At 43.3% G+C, this 23,272-nt stretch overlaps 1 protein-coding gene across 1 annotated transcript in view; it reads left to right on the top strand.

The window, feature by feature from the left end:
- Positions 1-928: 928 nt before the first annotated feature.
- Positions 929-23,272, top strand: part of PRKCQ (protein kinase C theta) — a 40,955-nt gene continuing 18,611 nt past the window's right edge. Inside the window, exons 1-11 of the mRNA XM_031042564.2 lie at positions 929-1,046; positions 6,053-6,252; positions 8,133-8,193; positions 9,872-10,031; positions 11,020-11,051; positions 11,143-11,228; positions 12,393-12,522; positions 13,248-13,357; positions 13,904-14,027; positions 16,321-16,496; positions 18,925-19,098. Of these exons, the coding sequence (XP_030898424.2) occupies positions 929-1,046; positions 6,053-6,252; positions 8,133-8,193; positions 9,872-10,031; positions 11,020-11,051; positions 11,143-11,228; positions 12,393-12,522; positions 13,248-13,357; positions 13,904-14,027; positions 16,321-16,496; positions 18,925-19,098 (1,371 nt within the window). The remainder of the gene's footprint in view (positions 1,047-6,052; positions 6,253-8,132; positions 8,194-9,871; positions 10,032-11,019; positions 11,052-11,142; positions 11,229-12,392; positions 12,523-13,247; positions 13,358-13,903; positions 14,028-16,320; positions 16,497-18,924; positions 19,099-23,272) is intronic.

The raw sequence follows: 23,272 nt of genomic DNA on the forward strand, positions 1-23,272 counted from the left end.
TGACAGGTAACAGCTAATGATAAGGCTTTTTAGCTTTGGTGGTCCAAGATATAGACATCTGCAGCTGTGTTCAAAGTGCCTCTTGCTCCCCATTGGCTAGAAGGGGAGCCAGGAAAAACAAGCTCAGAAGCTGACACAGAAGTTGGGTGGTAAATCCCAGTCCTTGGAGCCAGATGGCTCAAGGATGGGCACCAGATACAGCAGTTAATAACTTCTGTCTTCACCGAATGCTCTCTCTGAAAGCTCTGGAGGAGAAGACCAACCCAAAGCCTTTTCGTGTTTTATGGCATCTCCATTTTATATGTTCCTGTTTCCAGCTGCTTAAAATTATCATAAGGTCCCTTTTCATTCCACTCTCTAGACATATGAGGTTCATATGAGCTGAATTTTCTCTTTATAGCTTCACTTCTGAATATGGGTCAGCACCCAGGCAGTTGAATGCCCAAGATCATTTTCCTGCTGTATATAAATAGTACACAGTTATTTCACAGTTTCATGTTCAGCTTGCAGGCTTCCAACAGCCTTGTGTTCCCGAAAGACTTTCTATTCTCATCACATTTGGGTTCTTGAACTCATGACTCAACATAAATTACAGCAGAGGTTATCCCAGCTAAGAAAGTCCTGATTTGGCTTCTGCATATTGTCGTTCCTGATGACTGGTGTCAAGTGCTGTTGTGGGTCTTTCCCACCCTGCAATGAGTTCAGCTACACAGCTGAGCTGAGTTACGCTACCTTACCCACATTAGGCTGCGCTCAGTCAGTCCATCATCTTGCTAGACAGTAGAGGAAGTCAGAGAGTCTCCAGCTGGATGGATAACTAACGGTCGGCATATTCCTGTCCGACGGAGATAAGAGGCTGGTTAAAACCAAAGGAATTTTTAGACTCTTCCCAACTGTCGCCTGTCTTCTGTTTGACACAGGACTTGTCATGTCACCCTTTCTGCGCATTGGTTTATCCAACTATGACAGTGGCCCTTACCTGCCATCCCAGGGGGAGGTGATTAACCCATACTGTGCTGTGATGGTGAAAGAAGCTGTGGAGTCAGGTAAGTGGGGAGGAGTTAAATATGCATGTGAGCTTTTATAAGATGTGTGTGCCTTACTGTGTAATTTCTAGTATGTAAAAAGCATACTGATAAATCTTTATAATGGTTTGTTAAGTACTTTTCTTGTCTCAGCATAGGGCAAATTTGTTTTTGTCATATCCTGCAATCAGTCTGATTTTAAGATGATGCCCAACACATCTATGTCTTCAATTTGAGGTTATTATGAGCTGAATTACAGGTCCCAGCATGTGACATAGCAGATGAGCTGAGTATTTGGTTTCACTCTTCTATGAACAGTTGCTGGTCTGTCAGTGGGATACTGACAGATGAAATGTCCTAGAAATATCCTGGGAGGACTGTCTTTGTTTATCACAGGTCTTGAGGAACTGGCAGGTCCAGCAAATTCCATCATTTAAAACATCATAGCTCTCAAACAGCACCAGTCTTTGCAGAGAGAGTTAATTTCTCTGCATAATTGCTGTACTATGTAATATGTACCTATTGTAAAATGTTTGAAAGTGAAACCTTCTGCTAAGATGTTTTCTGTATCTGGATACATGGATTGTTCCTTTTCCTGATTGAACACCACTGATGAGTCCTCATTGGGGAAATGTTTCTTATATGTCTCATGCATGAAAATAGACCCAGTGGTAGGATGAAAGGTTCTTCACTTCTGCTATTCAACAATCATGAAGACCAACTTCAGTGTTAGGGAACTTCAGCCTCATATTGGCTGTTATTTATCTTCAATCTTTAATAAGTTTCTAACTTGACTGCTGTGATTTGTTATAAAATTAAATCAACTCAGAAACACTTTTTTATACCTTGAGGATCCCCATGGCTCCAATCTCCAGGGATGTTAAAGCAGTTTAAAAGAAGTTTTAGACGCTTAAAATAATTCAGTATTTCACTGGGGCTTTTTTTGTCTCTGTTGGTTTGGTTTTAAGAGTCTGCATTTATCACATTGAACTTTAGCTTGGCTTAAATGATCTTTTAATTTAGTAAAGGAAGTTGTGAATGCTCCATCCCTGGCAGTGCTCAAGGCCAGGTTGGATGAAGCCTTGGGTGCCATGGTTTAGTGTGAGGTGTCCCTGCCCATGCTGAAAGCATTTTCTGGCATCTCACAAATACAAAAGTTCTGACTAAGCAATATAGTTTTTTGTTTTCCCAAGAGTCAATATTAATAATAATAATAAATAATAATCAAAATAATAATAATCTCTCTACCAACAAGAAATCAAGAAGTGTGTCTGGGGGAACTTTTCTCCATTAATGTTCACTGACTATAAGACAAACTACATCCTGCTATTAAAAGATTTCTGTTTGCTAGGGTATAATTGAACTCATCTAATGATAGCTCAGAGTATGGTGGGGCAGCCAGAGGCACTCCTCATGTCAGTAACAGGAACCTCCTGAGATTGATTCATTTCAGACTTCCTTCTTAGGGTGGGTTGAACCACCCTTAGGAGGTGTTAATCTGCTGCTGGTGAAGGGTCTTTAAAGTCATAGATGGTTAACCTTACCTTTAAGGTGACCAAGACAAGATGAGGCCATGGTGGGACTCATTTCCTGTGTAATTCCAGTATTCTGGAAGAATGTTGGTAGCAGAGCAAGTCAGCTATCCTTGTATATAGCCATGGGGAACAAATAGGGTTTTCCATGGTGGGATTCATCTTGAGGAAGACATCCATAACGGGTCTGATGAATGGAAAAGCCCAGTGCTCAAGGGCAGTTTAGATAGTACACTCAGAGGCAGGGGTCTGACTTTAATGAGATAAGCTGACTCTAAATGCCACAAATGCTCTGAACATGACCATCCCAAGGATCTGTCATGCTCAAGCAGGCTTAGAGAAGGCAAAAAGCAATGAAGGTCTCAGGAAAAACATTAGCTAAATATATCTGGAATAGCTGCATCCCTGTTTTGTGATATTTTGGTTATAGTTTGCTCTCCAGCTCCCAGGTTTCACAAAGCACTTGCTACTCAATGGCACTGGGATTAAACCAGAAGTTATATTGGTTAAAGTAGCATGTACTTGGGGTAGGAATGGACCAGCTTGCAGCCTTGTGCTCTGACACATGGCCATCAAGTTTTCTTCAGGGTAGATGACTGCTATTCAGCAGTGAGTGCAGAATGAAGAGCAGGATGTGCCCAAACCCAGAGCTGAATCCAGGATAGATCCAGTCCCATATCGCTGCAGGCTCTGTGCTGGAACTGGTTTGGTGGATGACTCTACCTTGACTTTTGCAATGTCCTGTTGTGGATCAGATATGTGTTTGTGCATTAGGGAAGTGTGAGGGGGTTGGTTCGATTGGTTGGTTTTTGCAAAGACAGCAGCAGTAGATGGTAAATGTGTTTGATGCCCAAAAAAAGGGAGTTTAACTTTGGCATCATGCCGAAGACCATCTGGTGTTAACCAGCTGTGATGAATAAGCCACTGGGATGAAGGTTCCCAGGGGTATGGGGGTAATGCACATCATCTGTGGACACAGCACTGTCACAAGGACACCCTATAGGATTTCAGAAGCACAGGAAATATCTTGCCCAGATTCTGGGGGAGAGGGTGATGTTTCCATTTGTTTATATTTTAAAAGGGACCTTGGTATTTCATGATATAATCTTTAAAAACCAGAAAAACACCATTTTCAAAGTGTTCTAGCAATTTATTACTGATGACAAAGCATTTCAGAGATCATAGCAGCCCCTGAGTTTAAAAGAATCTGCCCTTTAAGAATAGCTTCTTGTTCACAAGCCACCCAGGCTGGTGCCATTTTACCACCTCACTTGGTGACATTTGCTTTGTGAAAGCTCCTGCTCCATGTTGGAGCTTAGCAAGGAAAAGCTCTCCCAGCCACAGCCAAAGCTACTGCTGGGAAAGACAGCTGCTATTTTAACTGTCAGGAACCCAGGGTTGGGTTAATCCCTGGCAGAATTCCACAGACATCAGCAGGGATGTGCTGGGGTGACTGTCTGGTCCCTTACATTGGCTGCTTCATTCACATTCCAGGGTTGTTTATTTAAAGCCTGGTGTTTTGGAGTGCGATGCAAACAAAAGCACTTGTTTTGCAAGTGCTGTGTTTCACATCCATGGAGTTTCGCCGATGTAGCAAAGAAATAATGGTCCTTGCTGAGATTCCTCTTCTCTGTGGTGCTGGGAAGTTTATGCCTCATTTTCAGGTCTGAGTTTGTCTGGTTTTGTTGAAAGAGTGTGTTATAGATATATTTAAAGGCTTGATTGGAATGAATTAAGTCTGCAGACAATGAGCTTAATATCTGATTGCCTCAATCTGCGTATGTGAAAGTCAACCCCACTTAACTGATAGAGATGGATTCACCTTACATTGAGGTGCTCTAAAGTTTGGTGAAACTGAGTTTGAACCTAATATAGAGCTGCACAACCACTTGTCATGCAAGGCACAAGAAGGTTGAGAAGTGATTTTATGCTGCAGGAATGATCTCTGCTCAGTTTTGTGATGCAGACCAGTGCTGATGGTCAGTGTACTGCAGCTTAAATTGAGTTTATGTGATCAAACCAAGTGAAGAACTACTACAGGTGATCAGTCCTGGAGTGAAATCTCATCAAGTCAGTATTGGCTGGAGGGTCCTGCATGTCTCTCCTCAGGAAGCTACTTTCTCAATGTAGAATTATCTAGTAAGTACAATCTATGTAGTGGCTCTGGCAGTCATTTCTCCATTGTACAGGGTGAAGGCAGGTTTTTGCTATCTCACAGCCCTGATGGTTGTTCTCTCCCAAGTAAACCTTATTTCCTTTCTTGAGATGAATATTACACAGTCAGGAATCACTATTTCCTTTCTCCTTCTCTCCTGCCTGCAATAACTTTGGAGCTTGTTTACAAGTTTTAGTCCATCCTGAAGATGTGATCCAAGCCTTAGAAATACTGGAGCTCCCACCTCTGTAAATCAAAGCTGAGCAGATGGAAGAAACCTGAATTAGTCTCCAACTGGGAAAGATTTTTCTCCATCATGTGTCACATTCCAGGCTATTGGCTGCATGTGATTTTCCAGCTGGATGAGGGAAAGGCTGGGATTATTGGAAACAGGAGCAGGTCTTTAGGAGACAGGTGTCGCAGGTCTGCTGCTCACAAAACTGCTTTTTATTCTCTTAATCCACCAGCTTTGGCATTTGATGGGTTGAAAATTTGCAGAAAGTAACTGTGAAATAGAATTTACTTTGAGTAATCATCCAAGCCTTTTACAGGGCTGTATGAAATAAAACAGGCTGTATGAAATAAATAGAACTAGCTGAAACTCTTTTTAGAGAACTCTCTACAAGCTAATGCTAAGCCTCCAAAATACCCCATTTTTACCCATCACTATGTTAAGATGAATCTGCTGTGAAGGAAGAGGAATTGCAAGAGTTTCTAGGTTGAAAACTGCATCACTGTGAACGTGGTTGCAGGTCTGCAGTTCATGTAACAACCCAGAACTGTTGAGATGCATCAACTGAATGGACATGGGCTCCAGCTGAAGATTAATCATGAAATACATCTGGTTGTTGGGGGGATTGAAGCAGACCTGGTGGTTTTGCATTGCCATGGGACATATGATACATGTAGCTGGTTATCAGTGATGAGATTCATCTAATTAGGAGCATCAGAGTCTACATCTGAGGTCCACTCAAAGTTAATGGAGTCAAGAGTGGAAATTATCTTTTCTATGGTAAATGCCTGTATTTTGTCTAATGAACACACCCTAACTCCATTGATTTATATTGACTATATTCTGTTCACTGTCTCTGAATGGAACCGATGTTCAAACAGCTCAGATATGAGCATACACACTGTAGACACCTAAAGTTAAAGTGAGATGAATCCCATCCTAGGTTTCACTTAGGTTTTCACATAGTATCTTCCTAAGACACTTCAACATGGTCCATTACATACCATAGAGAGAGATTTTGAAGTAGGTAAATAACACAGACCTGTCTCAGCGACTTAGTTCAGATGAGAAGCAAGTCCAAGCAATTCACATCAGTTCTTGTTGACAGAAAATGGACAAGTGTACGTGCAGAAGAAGCCCACCATGTACCCCCCTTGGAACAGCACTTTCGATGCCCACATCAACAACGGCAGGGTCATGCACATTGTTGTCAAGGACAAAAGTGCTGAAATGGTTTCAGAGACCACGGTGGAACTCAAGGTGCTGGCAGAGAGGTGCAAAAAGAGCAATGGGAAGACAGAGATGTGGGTGAGCATCTTTATTTCCTCTTGTGGGATGTGATGGGTATGGGAATGCCTTGTGTCCATGCCATGCTGTGACCGTAACTGCAGCAGGAACTGGTTGCCATCCAAGGAATAATGTTTTCAGTCTGCTTAAGTATGACTTGAAGGAAAGATTTCCATGCATGTCAGAATAAAAGAGCACGGCACATTGTATTACCTGCTGCTGTTACATCAACTGATATATCAACATGGCAGGGGGGTTGGAACTGAATGGTCTTAAGGTGCTTTCCAACCCAAACTATTCTATGATTCTATATTGAAACATATGCCTTCTGTTAGCAAGGATTCCGGTTCAGGGGAGCTATGCCCACATATTAATCTTTGCTTACAAAACCCACTGGGGACAAATTGTAATATGAGCGGCTAAATGTGAAATATTTTATGTGTTCTGGGGAAACAGCTTTAAAAACTTAATCTAACATCAAGTAACCGATTACACAGTTACCTGACTTCCAATTTATGTCAGAGGAACTCCTTTAAAATCATGAGTTATAGTGGAGTAGATTTGAAGTTACAGTCTTCATAAGGATGCTAAATGTAAGGCTGTATTCCCTGCTAGCCCAGGCAAGAAAGTTCTTGGTAATAATCTTTAATGTGTAGTATTCAGTAGTCATTCTGTGAATAGCTATAAAGTGAAAAGACATTTGGTGAGAAACTGAGGAACTTACTTCCTTGTTTGCTTGCTTGTTTCTCATGCCAGTTCTCAGGCTAAGCTGCTTGGGTTATGAAGAGGTAGAAAAGGCAAAAAGGCCTCAGTCACTTAGCAGGCCTAAGAGAGAGATTTGGTAGAGATTTACACATTGAACACATAACTTGGAAGTAATTAAGATGCTTAAGGAGGTGATTGAAAACCAAAAGGCTTTTCTCAACATGACTTCAGTCCCAGCCTTTAAAGCCATGGGAAGCAGTAGCCTGATGAGGAGAAGAGGGATCACATAGTCTGATCTGCTGCTTGCTTGCATCAAGGGTACCAGACCTGAGGTCAAGTGAAGCTGGGAGACCCTGATCCTGTTGTGTCCCAGCTTGGTAGCATCTCCTGAGATCTTCTCTACTGACTCCCCAGCACAACCTGGGGAAGGTGGTCCCAGATATCCCATCCTGCAAGGGGCATGAGGAGAGAGAACAGCAGTTTTCTCACTTCTCTGTGCAAGGGCACTGTTTCCTCTGGAAGGCAGAGAGGTAACCTTGCTCAGGCTGTGCTGGAGGTGAGTGGGGAAGTCACTGTTGTGATCCCCAGGCTGAAGAAATCTGTGCTTTTATACCTAGGCAAGTGGATACAGATTTACAAAGGCATCTATGGATGGAGGTTTGGATAGGTGGGAATTTCCAACTCCAGTGGGAAGGCTCAAAAAATGTCTAAGTAAGCTTGTAGCACCACTCATGCTGACTGTAATGGAAGGTAGACTTGCAGAACCAAGTGTCTAAAAGATTTTAGCATCTTTTAAGTACCTTTCTGAAGCTGGCTTATTTTGAGGTGCTCTCACTTCCAGCTTGCAAGATCTACTGGGAACAAGCAGCTTACTCTATAGATACTGCTGGTCCTGCACTAGTGTCTAAAATCCTTCCTACAGCTTCTGTGATTTAGTAATATTTATCCCTTCTATCATGCCACTCCAAGTGTTTTACAAGAGGTGATCTAGCCTCCTCTCTTTATAGTTGCTCTTACCATGCCTTGTTGCCCCACATTGATATGAGCAACACAAAACCTACCATTAATTGGCATTCATCAATTCCCACTGGGAAAACTACATAGTTTGAGTCATCTGAAATGATTGTTGCTTCTTCGAATGACTGTTTAATGATTGCACTGGTCTCTCTTTCTTGTTTTTCACTTACCTCCACCAGCTAGAACTGAAACCTCAAGGACGAATGCTGATGAATGCAAGATACTTCCTGGAAATAAGTGGCAAGTGATTTAGTTTGTCTATTGATAGATGTGATTTCTGGTTATGTGGGGCAGAGCTGGTGTCTTCACTGAGAGTGGTGCCTATGTGATTACTGATTTACTCCTAGGAACCATCACAGTGGTTTGAAATGAGCAGTCCAGAAAAGCAATTTTTGTTGTGTGGTGGGGATGAAGACTGACTCTTCCTCTGTGATTTGCAAGGCAGATTTTTGGCTGGTTTACCACTAAAATGGTAGATTTTCTTGTTATAATCAAGACAGAATAGATACATAAGGATCCAGCTCCCTCTGAAATCCTTCTACTTGTATGTAAGCATGTAACATCTGCTATGGTGTACGTTATAGTGCAGATGTAAAGGTTGAGGTATGATTTAAGGTTGACAACACCTAAGCATACTTGTTAGTTGAGCATTTAAGATCAAGAGCAATCTAGGCAAAACAGGAAAAGAACCTAGAGAGTGATTCATCTGATCACATGCAGGTTTCTGCTGCAAGGTGAGTCATTCACTGGGCTCCATTGACTGCTGAAGCTAGACCTCCAGGGACATAGCAGCAGCTTAGTCACCCTGGAGAGGGGACACACAGTATTTTGTGTGTCTTCACTGGGAACCAAATCCCACCTGCAGAGTTTGATGTCCATGTGAAATGCATTTTGCTTTGTGGAAGAAAATGGGTTGCAATCCAAATGCTTGATCTTATCCTTCTGTCTTTGATGCCAAAATTCTCACAGCCTCAGATGTGGGTGAAGCTGGAAGGTGTAGATACATAGAAGGACCTCCTATTCATAGAAACATAGAAGTACTGAAAGCAGCTAAAAGCATGTCCATACTGGTATTTTCTCCATCCATTAATATGGAATAGACTATTGTTGCCTCCTGATATGTTATGTCAGAGAGGCCAAAGCATAGAAAATACAAGTTGTCTTTGTATTACAAATAGCAAGATCAGCATCAGATCACACATGGGGTCAATTTCCACAGAACACCTGTGAAACTTGCTGTGCATTGTGTGAGTAAAAGGAAACAGAGACTGAGAGTGAGATAGAGCACACATATCTAGATTTGTAGACACAAGCACATATATAAGTGCATGTGTGTATATATATATGCATGTACAGTCAGAATTGGTTTGCTGGCTGTTCTAAAAAGGTTAAATGTGAATAATGGCATGGATACAGCAAACAGCAAAGCAAGTATTAGCATGGAAAAATAACAAACCAAAGAATATCCTAGGAGCATACATAGGCGCTTACTCACACACTTGTACACATAAAGGATTCTGTTAAATGCCCATATATATTATATACAAAAGTATGTTTGTGCATATATAGATAATGATTAATTTTTATGCATTTTCATCTGGTTTAGGTCATGGTTCTTCAGTTAGAAGTTCATGTTTAATTGCAAATTATCTCTCCTTGGGAAACTTCTGGTCATTTCAAAAGCAGCGTTATGACTGTTCAAGAAAGCTCAGGGTCCCAGGTTTAAAGTCATTTTAGTGTCCTTTTAGGCATGGCAGGTAAAAACCCACACAAACAAGGCTTGTGTGGGTTTCAGAAAGTGGTATGTCTTAAAAATACTCATTTCCACCAGTGAATCAGCTTCAGTCATTTAATGTTTTGGTACCTGCATTTTCTCAAGGCACCTTATCAGACAGTTATCTGTTTCCTTTCTTCCCAGATGCAAAGGACCTGGCTGACAGTGAGACTGAAGCATTCTCCCTACACCAGCGCAGGGGAGCCATCAAACAGGCCAAAATCCATAATGTCAAGTGTCACGAGTTCACAGCCACCTTCTTTCCACAACCTACCTTCTGCTCTGTCTGCCACGAGTTTGTTTGGTAAATGAAAACAGATCTCTGCCTTTTTTCCTTTTAATCCTCAGGACCAGTTCTTGGGTAGATGTGGCACTTACCTAGAGACATAGTCCAGTGGTGGACTTGGCAATGCTGGGTTAATGGTGGGACTCAGTGATCTTAAAGCTCTTTTCCAGTCTAAATGCTACCATGATTCTATGATTCTCCAATGTGCTCCAGCTGTCAGTAAGGCAGCAGGATGAGACCTTTGACATCTCACCTAACGAGTTATTGCATCACTTCCAGGATGTGGTTCACAGTTGTAATTCCAACTGTGAAAGTTCCCTTCATTTTTTTGTATGGAGACAGGCTGAGAAAGTTGGGGCTGTTCAGCCTGGAGAAGAGAAGGGTGCGTGGAGACCTCAGAGCAGCTTCCAGTGTCTGAAGGGGGCCTACAGGGATGGTGGAGAGGGGCTCTTCATCAGGGACTGTAGTGACAGGACAAGGGGTGATGGGTTCAGACTGAAACAGGGGAAGTTCAGGTTGGATATAAGGAAAAAGCTCTTCCCTGTGAGGGTGCTGAGGCGCTGGCACAGGGTGCCCAGAGAAGCTGTGGCTGCCCTATCCCTGGCAGTGTTCAAGGCCAGGTTGGACAGAGCCTTGGGCAAAATGGTCTGGTGTGAGGCATCCCTGCACATGGAAGAGAGTCAGAACTGGATGATTGTAGGGTCCTTTCCGACCCTAACTATTCTATGATTCTATGATCTCTGGTGGGATGCACAGGCGTTTCTTGTCAACCCAGTTTGCTCTTTGGGTATTGTGAAATTCAGACTGTATGTGCTGAAAAGGCTGTGAAAACCACAGAGAATCACTCCACAGTTAGATGGAATGAAGATATTTTAATTAGAGAAGCTCTAGAAAGACTGATAAAAAGCAAAGCTGGTTTATTCTGTTCCCTTTGTAAGCATTGCTCTTTTCTTCCCCTCAAGGCTTTCAGACAATTCAGCATCAACCATTTCTCTGTTTCTTTCAGGGGACTGAATAAACAAGGCTATCAATGCAGACGTAAGAACCCTTTCTGATGTTGTTACTATCTTTATTTACTTCTTTTCTGAAGGAATATTTTATTAACACCATTATACGCTTGTTCTTTCAGAATGTAATGCTGCCATTCATAAGAAATGCATTGATAAAGTAATAGCCAAGTGTACAGGATCAGCAGTCAATAGCAGAGAAACAATGGTATGTATTATTGTTTGGCTGCCTTTAATAAAGGTTGAGTGTCATTCAGGTCTGTCCTACATCACTGTAAAGCAACTTCTGATGAAGCAAAAGGAGCTACTGAACCAAAGGCTGTGTGATCTGATCTGTGACCTTTGCCTATTACATTCCCAGTGGTTTCATTACTTCCTACTTGTGCTTTACTCAAATGCAGCTGCTGAATAAGCAGTTGCTGAATCAAGACTGACATTCTTCTAATGTATGAAGTATAGCTCAGGGGGAAGTCATGGACATGAGGTGGAGATTTACTGGAGGAAATTATTCATTCCCTGATGTTAGACAGGATGTTATGTTGAATTTTCAAAGCAGCACTTTAACATCCCACTCTGGGTTGTCTGACATTTCCAAGCAGTGAGTGGAAGATCTGACATCTCCACTATTACTTTCTCATATCACTTTATTATAAACCCTGGTTTTTGGTAGGCAAAAGTGGAACTTGATCTCTTGATAGGACTATTCCCATTTCCTTAGTTGTGTTCCAGAGCTTCTGTTTTCTTTCAGTCCCACCCTGATTCCTGTTCTTCTGCAGTCTTGAGAGATGAGATTCATCTCATTTGTCTTCTGACATCTCCAGGGTAGCTGTATCGAACTTAGCCACCACCTTTGATTCCCTATGTACTTAAAGAAGATAAATAGGCTCTTCCAAGAGTGATTCATTAAAGCAAATGTAGGTTTCCTTTTCAGGAGGAGAAGAATAATTTTTAGAAGTGCTATTGTTTTTCCATTGAGCATTAAGGGAGGCTGGTTGCATAGATGAGATGTAAGCAGCTCTCTGGTCAGATCAAGCCCAGGGATGAAATTACCCGGTTCCCACTGAACGGCAGTTATTATTTGTCTTTGTATATTTGAAATGATAGCTAAAGACAGTTTCTTCTTGATGATCATACCCAAGGATAAAAGGGCAATAGATATCCCATCTTCTGTGGTACAAGTCCAAGGCCAGGTTGGATTTGGCTTTGAGCAGCCTGGTCTAGTGGAAGGTATCCCTTCCCATGGAAGGAGATTGGACCTAGATGATGTTTAAGGCCCCTTCCAACCCAAACCATTGTATGATTCTATGATAAGTCTGTTTTTTCAAGCAAAGCTGAGGTGGGCTGAATTGCCAACATGGCTTTTCTCTTGCAGTTTCATAAAGAACGGTTCAAGATTGACATGCCTCATCGCTTCAAAGTCTACAACTACAAGAGCCCAACGTTCTGTGAGCACTGTGGCACGCTCCTCTGGGGCCTTGCACGACAAGGACTGAAGTGTGATGGTGAGTCCCTGATGTAATTGACACAACCGGAGCATGGGAGTGGGCCGTTGTCTTTAGAAGGTTGCAACCTGAAGAGCCAAATCTCATTTATTATACCTCCAAGTATGAGATGCCATCCAGGATGGTGAAGGAGTGGTCAAGAGGACTAGCCTTCAAGGAGTATCATTCTTCAAGGAGGACAGTTGTCAGTATACAGAAAGATATGTGGCCCATGAGACTGAAGAGTCATTTCCCAAAGAGGCAAAGAACATCTCAGTGATACTGCTGATCTTCCAAAATGACATCCAGTATTAACTTAAATGCTCTATTTCCACTAACAGACAAACCCGAGTCACTTCATCTACATAATCCTGTATCAATGGGGAGATCCTGTTCTGTGATTATGGTTTATCTCTGAGCTGATATATTCAAACTATGAGTTTAAGTTTTGGTACCACTGTGAGTTTTGGTAGCCTGTAGCTGCAAAGGCTAATGGATGTTGAAATGGACCTTTTGTCCCAAAGGAGTTATAAAAAACATTGTCTCCATTGAGAAACAAATAAAATGACCATTAGGGTTAGGGTTAGGGTTAGTGCCATTCCATGAGATATAAATGGTGCCCAAGCTTTAAGCTGTTTATTTGGCTATCTCTGCCCTTGGCCAGCAGCAGCACATGCTCCTGCCCAACCTCATGTCAAAGCCTTTAGAGCCTTTGTTGTTCTGACTCCTCTTGTTCTTTCTTTCAGCATGTGGCATGAACGTCCATCACAAGTGCCAGATGAAAGTAGCAAACCTTTGTGGAGTTAACCAGAAACTAATGGCTGAAGCTCTGGCAATGATAGGGAGCACCCAGCAGGTAAATACATTATGTCTTGAGTCACATGGAGAAAGGAGATTCAACTCTTGTTCAATGTTTGTTTCAGTGCAAGTAATTTGATCATTGAGTGAAACACATATCACAGAAGGCTGAGGGTTCCTCTGTGTTACCAAACCCCTGAACATTAGGTACAGAAATGCTTGTCTCATAGCAAAGACCTCTTCTAGATCTTGGCTTCTGTGACAGTCGCAGCCAAGAAGCCACAAGTGTCCATAGGATCAGAACTAGAGGAGGGTAGTTTTAGATTATATTAGGAAGAAGCTGTTCCCTGTGAGGGTGCTGAGGCGCTGGCACAGGGTGCCCAGAGAAGCTGTGGCTGCCCCATCCCTGGCAGTGTTCAAGGCCAGGTTGGACACAGGGGCTTGGAGCAGCTGCTCCAGTGGAAGGTGTCCCTGACCATGGCAGGAGCATGGGACTAAATGATCTTTAAGGTCCCTTCCAATCCAAACCACTCTGTGATTTAATGAACATGACACATGGCTCAAAATGTCAAACCCATGACATTAGCTGTTTTCTGTAATCCAGGCTCGCTGTCAGCGTGACACTGAACAGATCTCCAGGGATGGACCTCTTGAAATTGGCTTCCCAGTTACTGCTAAGGAGGTGACATCGCTTCAGCCATTGCCAGCATCTACAACAGGAAAAAAAGGTGATCTGGGGCAGCAAGCTTTGTTAGCTTTTTTGCTTGGTCCGTGGTTATGTAGAGGTGACAAAGGAATTTATTAGCCAGTGAATCTTTCATGCATCTTTCCAGCCTAGAGCAAGATATACCCTTTCTCATCCAGGATATCAATAACTCTTCCTGACAACGTCACTTGGGTATGGCAGATAGGATCTGAGCCTGATTCCTTCTCTATAAACCAGCATTTCCTCCACAGCACCCAGCCTCTAGTGAAATGAGACACCAACTTTCATTCATCCAGCTAACCCCTAAACTCTTTTTCTGACCCAGTGCTTGAGCACATCTCATACCTCCACTGGCAAAAATATGTTTGTTCCCTTCTGGGGACTCATAAACTGTAAAATCTAAGAACTTTAAAGAGAAACCAAGCTCTAAACAGGAGACTGGGAATCCTTCTGATCACCATAGCCAATTCTCTTTCTCATTTCATATTTCTGGTTGTGGGTTGACATCCAGTACGTTTGAAAACCATTGACAGATTCAAACTTTATTCATTCATTCATTCATCCATTCATTGCCCAGGAGCTGATCTTGGTCTCAGGGCTCTCTGTGCTACAAGAACAAATATTTAGGAGGGTGAATGAGAGATTTGGACAAATCTACTGGGGGCTCAGTGGCCTCAAACAAAACTTGAAGTCTCCTGGGGAAATCCCTTGTTTGTCTGCTTTGTCAGACAAACTTTGTTTGAGTCACAGAACTCTGAATATTAGGAGCAAAAATGTCACCATCTTTCATAATACTCATGTGACCCACTTAAATGATCATTTCAGAACCCCTCCGCCTTCATGGTTCCCCTCCAAGCACTGTCCTGTGACTGCAGCAACCCTATGATGGTATTGACACAATTGTTTTTGGCCTCCCACAAGCTTTAAAATGCATCTACCAGAACGTGAAGGGAGAAAGAAGAGTGCAAGTGAATCAATACTTAACCCCAGCAGGGACTCAGACAGTGGATCTTCAGCTGCAACACCAAACAAACATCAAGCTGAGAGCTCAGGCCCCACTTACTTAATCATACCCTCAGAGAATTGTTGAGTCACAGAATGGTTTGGGTTGGAAAGGACCTTAAGATCATCCAGTTTCAACCTCCTGCCATGAGCAGGGACACCTCACACTTGACCATGTCACCCAAGGCTCTGTCCAGCCTGGCCTTGAACACTGGCCTTGAACTTCTCTGGGCAACCTGTGACAGGGCCTTAGCACCCTCTCAGTAAAGAACTTCTTCCTTATGTCCAATCTGAACTTCCCCTGTTTCAGTTTGAACCCATCACCCCTTGTCCTATCACTACAGTCCCTAATAAAGAGTCCCTCTCTGGCTTTCTTATAGGACCCCTTCAGGTATTGGAAGGCTGCTATTAGTGCAAGTTAATACTATCCTGTCTGAAACTAATATCCTGGAAACTGGATCTAGACCAAAATGTCAGAAGGCACTGCTTAAAGCATGGCAGAGACACTTTATGCCAGTGCTCTGGGTTTGATACTGTGCAACAGCAGGCTACTGAGCCTCAGAGGCTGGTTTTGGTACTATCTGAGCTCAGGGGATAGTGCACTTTGGCCCCCAAGGGGGAAATAAATGATATCCCCATCTGTGCTTACTTTCTTTCTTTTCTACAACAGGACTGGCCAAGCTGATATGAATCAGTAAAGCCCCAGATGGTTTCACATCTGTTTTACATGTGGGTCTATTTGTCTGATGAGTAGCGTTCTTGCTGTTCAGCAATTTAGAACAGTAGAGCAGTGTGTACTTCAGTGCATGGGATAAATCCAGTAATGGATATCCCAGAGGTTCACATATATCCAGGTGTATATAGTAATGAAGAAAATCTGAGTAGTTCCACTCCAGGACAGCTGGAATACTTGAGCAGAGCTTCACATCCATAGTAGGTGCCTAGTATGAAAATGCTGTTCCATCTTTTCATCTTTGCCAAGGGTCTTGAGAAGACCTTATAAAAATGGGACAGCATCATAACAGCAACGAGCAAGAAGGACTGAAGTACACAGGCAACCAGAAATGAAGGGCATGGTTTCGCTGCCATAAAACAAAGAGACAGATGAAAGAGTTTGTAAAGTGGGAGTAATGCCACTGAAAAAGGTGGAGTTATACTGGAGTAAACTTTGGGAGCAGATCCAATCTACTTAGTAGATGTGGTCATTGTGTATTTGAAATACTCTTTTGACACCAAGCACAATGCCTGTAAGTGTTCTGGGGATTGTCCACTCATTCCAGGGGTTTATTTGAATGCTTTGATGTGTGTTGCAGAGCCACAAGGCATCTCCTGGGAGTCTCCAGTGGAGGGCACAATGAAAGGGGAATCTCTGATAGAGTCAGACTCAGGAGAACAGCCCCAGGAGCAGCAAGAGCAGCAAGTGCAGCTAAAACTAACCATTGAGGATTTTGTCCTGCACAAGATGCTGGGGAAGGGCAGCTTTGGCAAGGTAAGCATCAGGGGACTGAGACACCATTGAATGCATCTATATATTGCTTTCTATGGCACTAAATGGCATCTGGTTTGAGGGCCACATAGGAAAAAACATCTCCAAGACTCCAAGGAACCCTTGGTCTGGCATGGCTGACTCTTGAATCAGTCTTCTTTCCTCAGACAAAGATCTTCTGTCCCAGTAGTTGCTGTTTCGTGAGTGCCCATGACAGGAGAGGAAAGCAGCCAAATAAAGCTGCACCTTCCCCTGCTGTGCAGGTTGATGTGGCCTGGGTACACACAGAGAGGAAGAGCTCCATGATGCCCCTCTCCTGCTGGCTTAGCTGAGCAAGTTCAGAGGGAGGTGAAAGCATTAGCTGGAAGGCTAAGTGTGGATCACCTCTCCTCTCCGGAGCAGCAGGTCTCCAGCTGGGAATGCTAACTAGTCTTTCCCATCTCCGTCTTCCCATCCAGTTTGCTCTGGAGCATAAAGCAAACTTTGTAACAGCCAAGAATTTGTGCTTTTGGAACAAGAACCACCTGTTTTCAGTGGATTCATTAATCTTGATGAATTGTGGGTTGTTCCTCCTCCTCCCAGATGTCCCCTGGAAGGGGACTCATGTTATTCAGTGTCTACATAAAGCTGCAGGAAGTTCAGAGGAACTCACCATTGTATTTTCGCGGCCAATAAGGAGAATGTGTATCATTATGTATTGCTCATATCTCACATCTTTCCAAAGTAGAAACTGTGCCTTAAAGAAGGGCTGCTTTTTGCCCGCTAAGTGAGCTGGAGCAACTGCTTTAGCCAGTTCTTAAACTGGCTTAAATTGTTTTCAGCACTTCTTAAACTGGTGAAATATTTGCTGTGTTGGCTTTCCATACTTGGAAATACTTGGCATGACTACAGTTTGCATGGGAAGCAGAGCTGAGGTATCTCATTTAGAGATCTGAGCCAGAATACATCCAAAATCCATATCCCAGACATTGGACTCAAGACAATAGGTGTCATAGAAGCATTCATGTTGGAAGGGACCTCTGGGAGTCATCTAATCCAACCTGCTGCTCAAAAACAAGTCTAATCAGATGAGTCTGCTCCAAGGTTTGCTTAGTTGAGTCTTGAATGCCTTCGCTGATGCAGATTCTGTACCTGGCTTTAGCTCTCTGTGTTAACGTGGACTTTGCATCTGCATCTCTGTGCAGTGCACCATGTGGGTGTGAATGGGCTATTTCATACCCTTCTGCAGCAAACCTCACCCACAAGTTTCCTGTGTAGGTGTTGCTCCTGGTCCCCTTATTTGCTTGGAGCAAGATTCACTTCCCCATATAGGGTGTGCAGATTTGAGTGCCTGAGGTTTCTCTCCAGCTCTGCATGGACCAGGGAAGTTGAGGGCCAGAGGAAGTCCTCTCTGCATGAGTGGGGATAGCATTGCCCACCTTGGAAGTCCCAGCACAAGTCACATATGTACTGTGTTCCTCAGGAGAGCAGTGCCATGCACTAGAACAGGGGTAAAAAGAGTGCCTGCAGCATCAGCACTGTTAGCATGTCTGGTCATTAAGTGCAGAGACCAAGGGAGGCTCTAAACTCTGTTCCCTGTCTGGTGCTACAAAGTGAAAGGCAGGAGTAGCCAAAAGGGTAAATAAAGCTTTTGTCAGAGGTAAAACATGTCTGAGCTTACTCAGTAAATAGTGTCTGGTAGAAAACTTCAGAGACCTCTTTGATGTGTCTTGTGTATTTATTCAGTCTATGAGAAACAGTGTCAACAGGCAGCATAAAGGCACAGAAGTGGAAACTTCTTTGCTCCTTGGTGCCTAGGAGCCCCTTCTCTGCTGCTCCATGTCTCATTTTCCCTGCCCGTAAAACCAGACAGAGGTCTTAACTCCTCTTGGATGTACTTTGCTGTTCCTAGAGAAGTAGTCCTGCAGAAGCATAGAAGATCCATCCCTTTTATGCAGACATCCTGCTTACTGGGAGGAAGAGGAGAAAGCTGCATCTGATTCAGATCATTGCAACCATGGTGGACATCAGTTTACACCTGCTGAGGATCTCATGCAGGGCATTTGCATTTCACATGTTGACAAAGCAAGATTCTGTGTTTTGTTATTTGAAGACATAAAAAAGGAAATGTATCTCAAGAGCATTTGCATAAAGTTGGTTTCCGTTATCAGAAGTGTTTGCTCTCTGACATGTCCTGTCCATATAGGCATGTAGCCCCTGCTCTTGTATTCACCAAGGCCTCCCTAGGGCTCAGCTTCATAAAGCTATTCTGGGTGCGGGGAACTAACTCAAAGTCTACATGGTCTTAAGGTCAGAACTGGGGCTTAAACATCAGCTTTTTTAAGGTCTACCCTAGTGTATTGCCCATAGCTCAGCTCCCATCCTCATATGGTTGTGTTGCCAGCTCTGAGAGATTAGCATCACTCTTTCTGAACAGCTGTTTCCACCATAGGTGTTCCTTGCTGAGCTGAAGAGCACAGACCAGTATTTTGCTGTGAAAGCCCTGAAGAAGGATGTGGTGCTCATGGATGATGATGTTGAATGTACAATGGTGGAGAAGAGAGTCCTCTCCTTAGCTTGGGAGCACCCATTCCTGACTCATGTCTTCTGTACGTTCCAGACCAAGGTAAGACAAGGATCTGACACCTAATTCCATGGGCTGAGGATGCTCTGTTGAAATATGGATACTTGGTGAAGTGCTTAACTCTGCTAGATGTTAGGGAGCAGCTTGGACATGAAGTGGTGCTAAGGGAAGGGAGCTTCAGTTAACCACTTAGGAAGCAGCTCCAGCAATTTCACCTGCCTTGCCCACATTAACCTGAGTGCAGAGTGGGGCATTGGAGCATTATGGAATCCAGGACTGACTGATGATCCAGGCGATGCAGAGACCCACTGTTAAAATCTGTGTCCTGGTATCCTGGGCTGAGGACATGCAAAGGCCACATCCACAGCCAGGGTGCAGATGTGGCCACACTGGGGTTATCAGAACATCTTAGACCATGAAGCAGTATGCTGCAGTGAGTCAAAGCTAACTCAAGAAACCCTGGTTATTGAGAATAAACAAGCTGTCATTCACTTTGGGAATCTTTTTTATCCCCAGTTACTGTTAAGTTGCAATAGACTTCCTAATTCATGCAGGACCACTGGTGGTGAAGACTGAGGTTCTGAGGGGTAATACAAAGCATCTTCACCTGAAATCCCACTTAGGACTCCAAACCTGCAGGATGGAAAAGCAATGAGTGCTTGAAAAAGTGATCTTTTCCTACACCCTCTCATGGGCATCATCACGCTATTGCTCTCTTGACATAGAGAAAGAACCCACATCCATCTCATCCCAAGTCACCATTGCCACTTTAAAGTTATTTGATGTCTCCATTTTGCCCTCAGGTTCACAGATAGAGAAGCTGGAATGTGGCTGCCCCAGCCAAAGGCACTTGGTTTGATTGATTTCTAGCTTATGTTTTTCTCCTCTGACCTTTGCAAGCCAAGACACGATTGCTCAATGCATGAAAGTCATGCAGAGGGGGAGAGCTGTGACAAGCCATGGTTTTCACGGCTCAGAGGGCATGCTGAAGTTATAATACCTTTTAGAACAGTCATTTTAGAAGCCAGGGCACTGCTGTGTGCAGCCCCTCTCTGGACTTTGGTATTGAAAACTTAAATTTTCAGTTGAAGCATTGGTATTGTTTTAAGGTTCCACTGGATAGATCAGTAGTTTCAATGTGTGTCAATGACTTTCTGAATCCCTAATGCTTTACCTTGCAAGGTTTCTGAACTACTTCAGGTGCCTCTGCAAAGGACAGTAAACCAGGAACATTGCTATGCTGAAACAGGAACCCCACGTCTCCAGAGGGGAAAAAGAAAGCCACATAATCTGTTGTGAGTTCTCTAGGATAGGTTTCTTCTTGGCCTCAACCCAGGTTATCTGCGAATGCTCAGATATATAAAGCTTGACACCCCTTCAGATCGGTTTTTCTAAGGCACTGGGCACCTAATGCTCCTTTCTATTCCTGCATAGGCTGAAAAATCAGTGCATTTGAAACCCAGAATACTCATCATGTTTTTCTACATTAGAATAAATCCAAGCAGAAAATTCCAATCTGATTTTGAACTTGACTGTTTTGTTTCCCTGCAGTCGTCTTTGTATCCAGATATTCGGCCAATATAATTATATGGTGTGAATTTTAACAAGCACAGAGAGTTACTCTGTTGTATTAGATTTAAAGGAACGCTGTTATGTTCGAGAGGAGGAAAAACATGTTTATAATTCCATGCAAACCCCAAATTAGTAATGCCAAAACAGTGAGTAGCATCCCAGTGCTTCTGGTTTATTCTTCTTTTGGCATTTCACTGATATTCTGTGATAAAAATAGGCTTTCCCTTTTTGAAAGTCACTTTTGTTTCTGCTACTTTACTTCATTTACTTAATTTACACCACACCGTTTACCTAACTGCAAATGACGTCTTGAGGCATTTTGGCTTACAGCACAAGAAAGCACCAGAGAACACTACCTCAACCCAAAAGAGAAGTCATCTTTACTGGAATTTAAAAGCAAATCTTACTAAAACAGGTTTTTTTCTGCTTACTAATGTATTCTGTCTTTTCAAAGTCCCAGTGGTGAGCTGCTTTCACATGACTGACTTCAAAATCTCTTACATTGGCAGGAAGGAGAAAAGGATTATACATAAGGAGTGTGATCCAAATTTAAAGATTCTTAGCTCTGAAGTGTTATCCATATTTTTAGGAAATTTCCCATTAAAATATCTCCTCAGAGGAAATAATTCCTGCACAATTTTCCAAGAGGAATTTCAGTTTTCTCCTATCTTTCTCTTGCTGGTAGAGGGACAGAGATGAATTATTTGACCTGAGCCAGAGCGTGTGGGGTGGCACACATGCATTTCACACCTATGTGACTTTCAGCTCCACCTCATAGTTGTGCCATAGACCTTATGAACAACTCCAGATCAGGCCCACATGCTCTTCCCAAGCAATGCAGGATCCTCTCTGACCACAGCATGGCTGCAGGATGTTAATGTATTGCTGGAGAAGTCATCCTGCAGAGCAGTGAAGTTGCAAGTCTTGATTTCCACCACCATTTAACCACTGAACCACAACAACTTGTTGGATGGACTAAACAAAACATGGTGTGCTAGTTACAAAATGAGGTGTCTTTTAAGGTCAGACCAGGTGTCTTTATAGTCAGCATCCTAGTTTTGGCATTGACCAGTAAGGATGGCTAAATAAGAGAGTATGCAGCAATGCAGTGATTTTTTGCCTTGCACATACCATCCTTGTCCCTTGCACAGACCATCCCATGCCTTGGTGTTCTGCCATTTGGGAGACGGGATCTTGAAGCTACAATGTTCCTAGGTCTCCATCCTCCTTGTATTTTTGTGTGATACATCAGCTTGGAAACAGCTGATTCAAGGCCTAATGGGAAAGCTGGGGAAGAATTGGGAAGTTTAGGGAGGCTTTGAGGATTTTGCCTCTTGCAGCCAGCAGCAAGAAAACTGGCAAGGTCTCATTCAGTCCTGGCCAAAAACTCAACATGGTTCAGTAGAAACAGCAGTGCCTCAGCAGAGCTTTGGGATTTCAACAAGGTTCTGCCAGAGGAGGTGTGAGCAGCTGTAATTATAATATCAAAAATAGGAAGTCTTTACAAGACACTTCTTGGTTGTGTCAGCCCATGTGGTGAGAACAGCTGGAGAGTTTTGGCAATGAAAAGAGGGGGCCAGCTCATAAGCATGGGGTTAAGTGATAGCTGATCAATATATTCAATACACATGTTCTTATTGCCTTCCTGTTGTCTGGCTGTAAGGAAAATCAGCCCAAAATGCATTCAGCTTTGCCTGAGATGTTTAAAAGTCTGCTCTTTGTCCTGGAAAAAGTTGACTTCTTAAAATTAAAACATTTACATTTCTCCTCCTATTTTTCAGCTGATAAAATACTTGTTTCCTAAATCTGACTTTTTGCTTAGGTTTTGGTCTGGTGATGCCAAATCTTCACAGAAATTTGTTTCTAGCCTTGAGAAAACGAGGTCCTTTCCAAGATCCCAGTACTGATCATAGAATCATAGAATAGTTAGGTTTGGAAAGGACCTTAAGATCATATAGTTCCAACCCCCCTGCCATGGGCAGGGACACCTCACACTAAACCATGGCACCCAAGGCTTCATCCAACGTGGCCTTGAACACTGCCAGGGATGGAACATTCACAACTTCCTTGGGCAACCCATTCCAGTGCCTCACCACCCTCACAGTAAAGAATTCCTTCCTTATATCCAATCTAAACCTCTCCTGGTTAAGTTTCAACCCGTTACCCCTTGTCCTATCACTACAGTCCCTAATGAAGAGTCCCTCACCAGCATCCCTGTAGGCCCCCTTCAGATACTGGAAGGCTGCTATGAGGTCTCCATGCAGCTTCTCTTCTCCAGGCTGAACAGCCCCAACGTTCTCAGCCTGTCTCCATACAGGAGCTGCTCCAGCCCCTGATCATCCTCGTGGCCTCCTCTGGACTTGTTCCAACAGTTCCATGTCCTTTTTATGCTGAGGACACCAGAACTGCACACAATGCTCCAAGTGAGGTCTCACAAGAGCAGAGCAGAGGGGCAGGATCACCTCCTTTGACCTGCTGGTCACGCTCCTTTTGATGCAGCCCAGGATACGGTTGCTTTCTGGGCTGTGAGCACACACTGCAGCCGGCTCATGTTCATTTTCTCATCAGGCAGCACTCCTAAGTCCTAGGGAGAGCCACTTTCCCTTGCAAGGCAGGGCTGATTGATAGCAACTCAGTTTACCAC

The sequence above is a fragment of the Melopsittacus undulatus genome, chromosome 5, assembly GCF_012275295.1.
Source record: "Melopsittacus undulatus isolate bMelUnd1 chromosome 5, bMelUnd1.mat.Z, whole genome shotgun sequence".
NCBI lineage: Eukaryota > Metazoa > Chordata > Aves > Psittaciformes > Psittaculidae > Melopsittacus > Melopsittacus undulatus.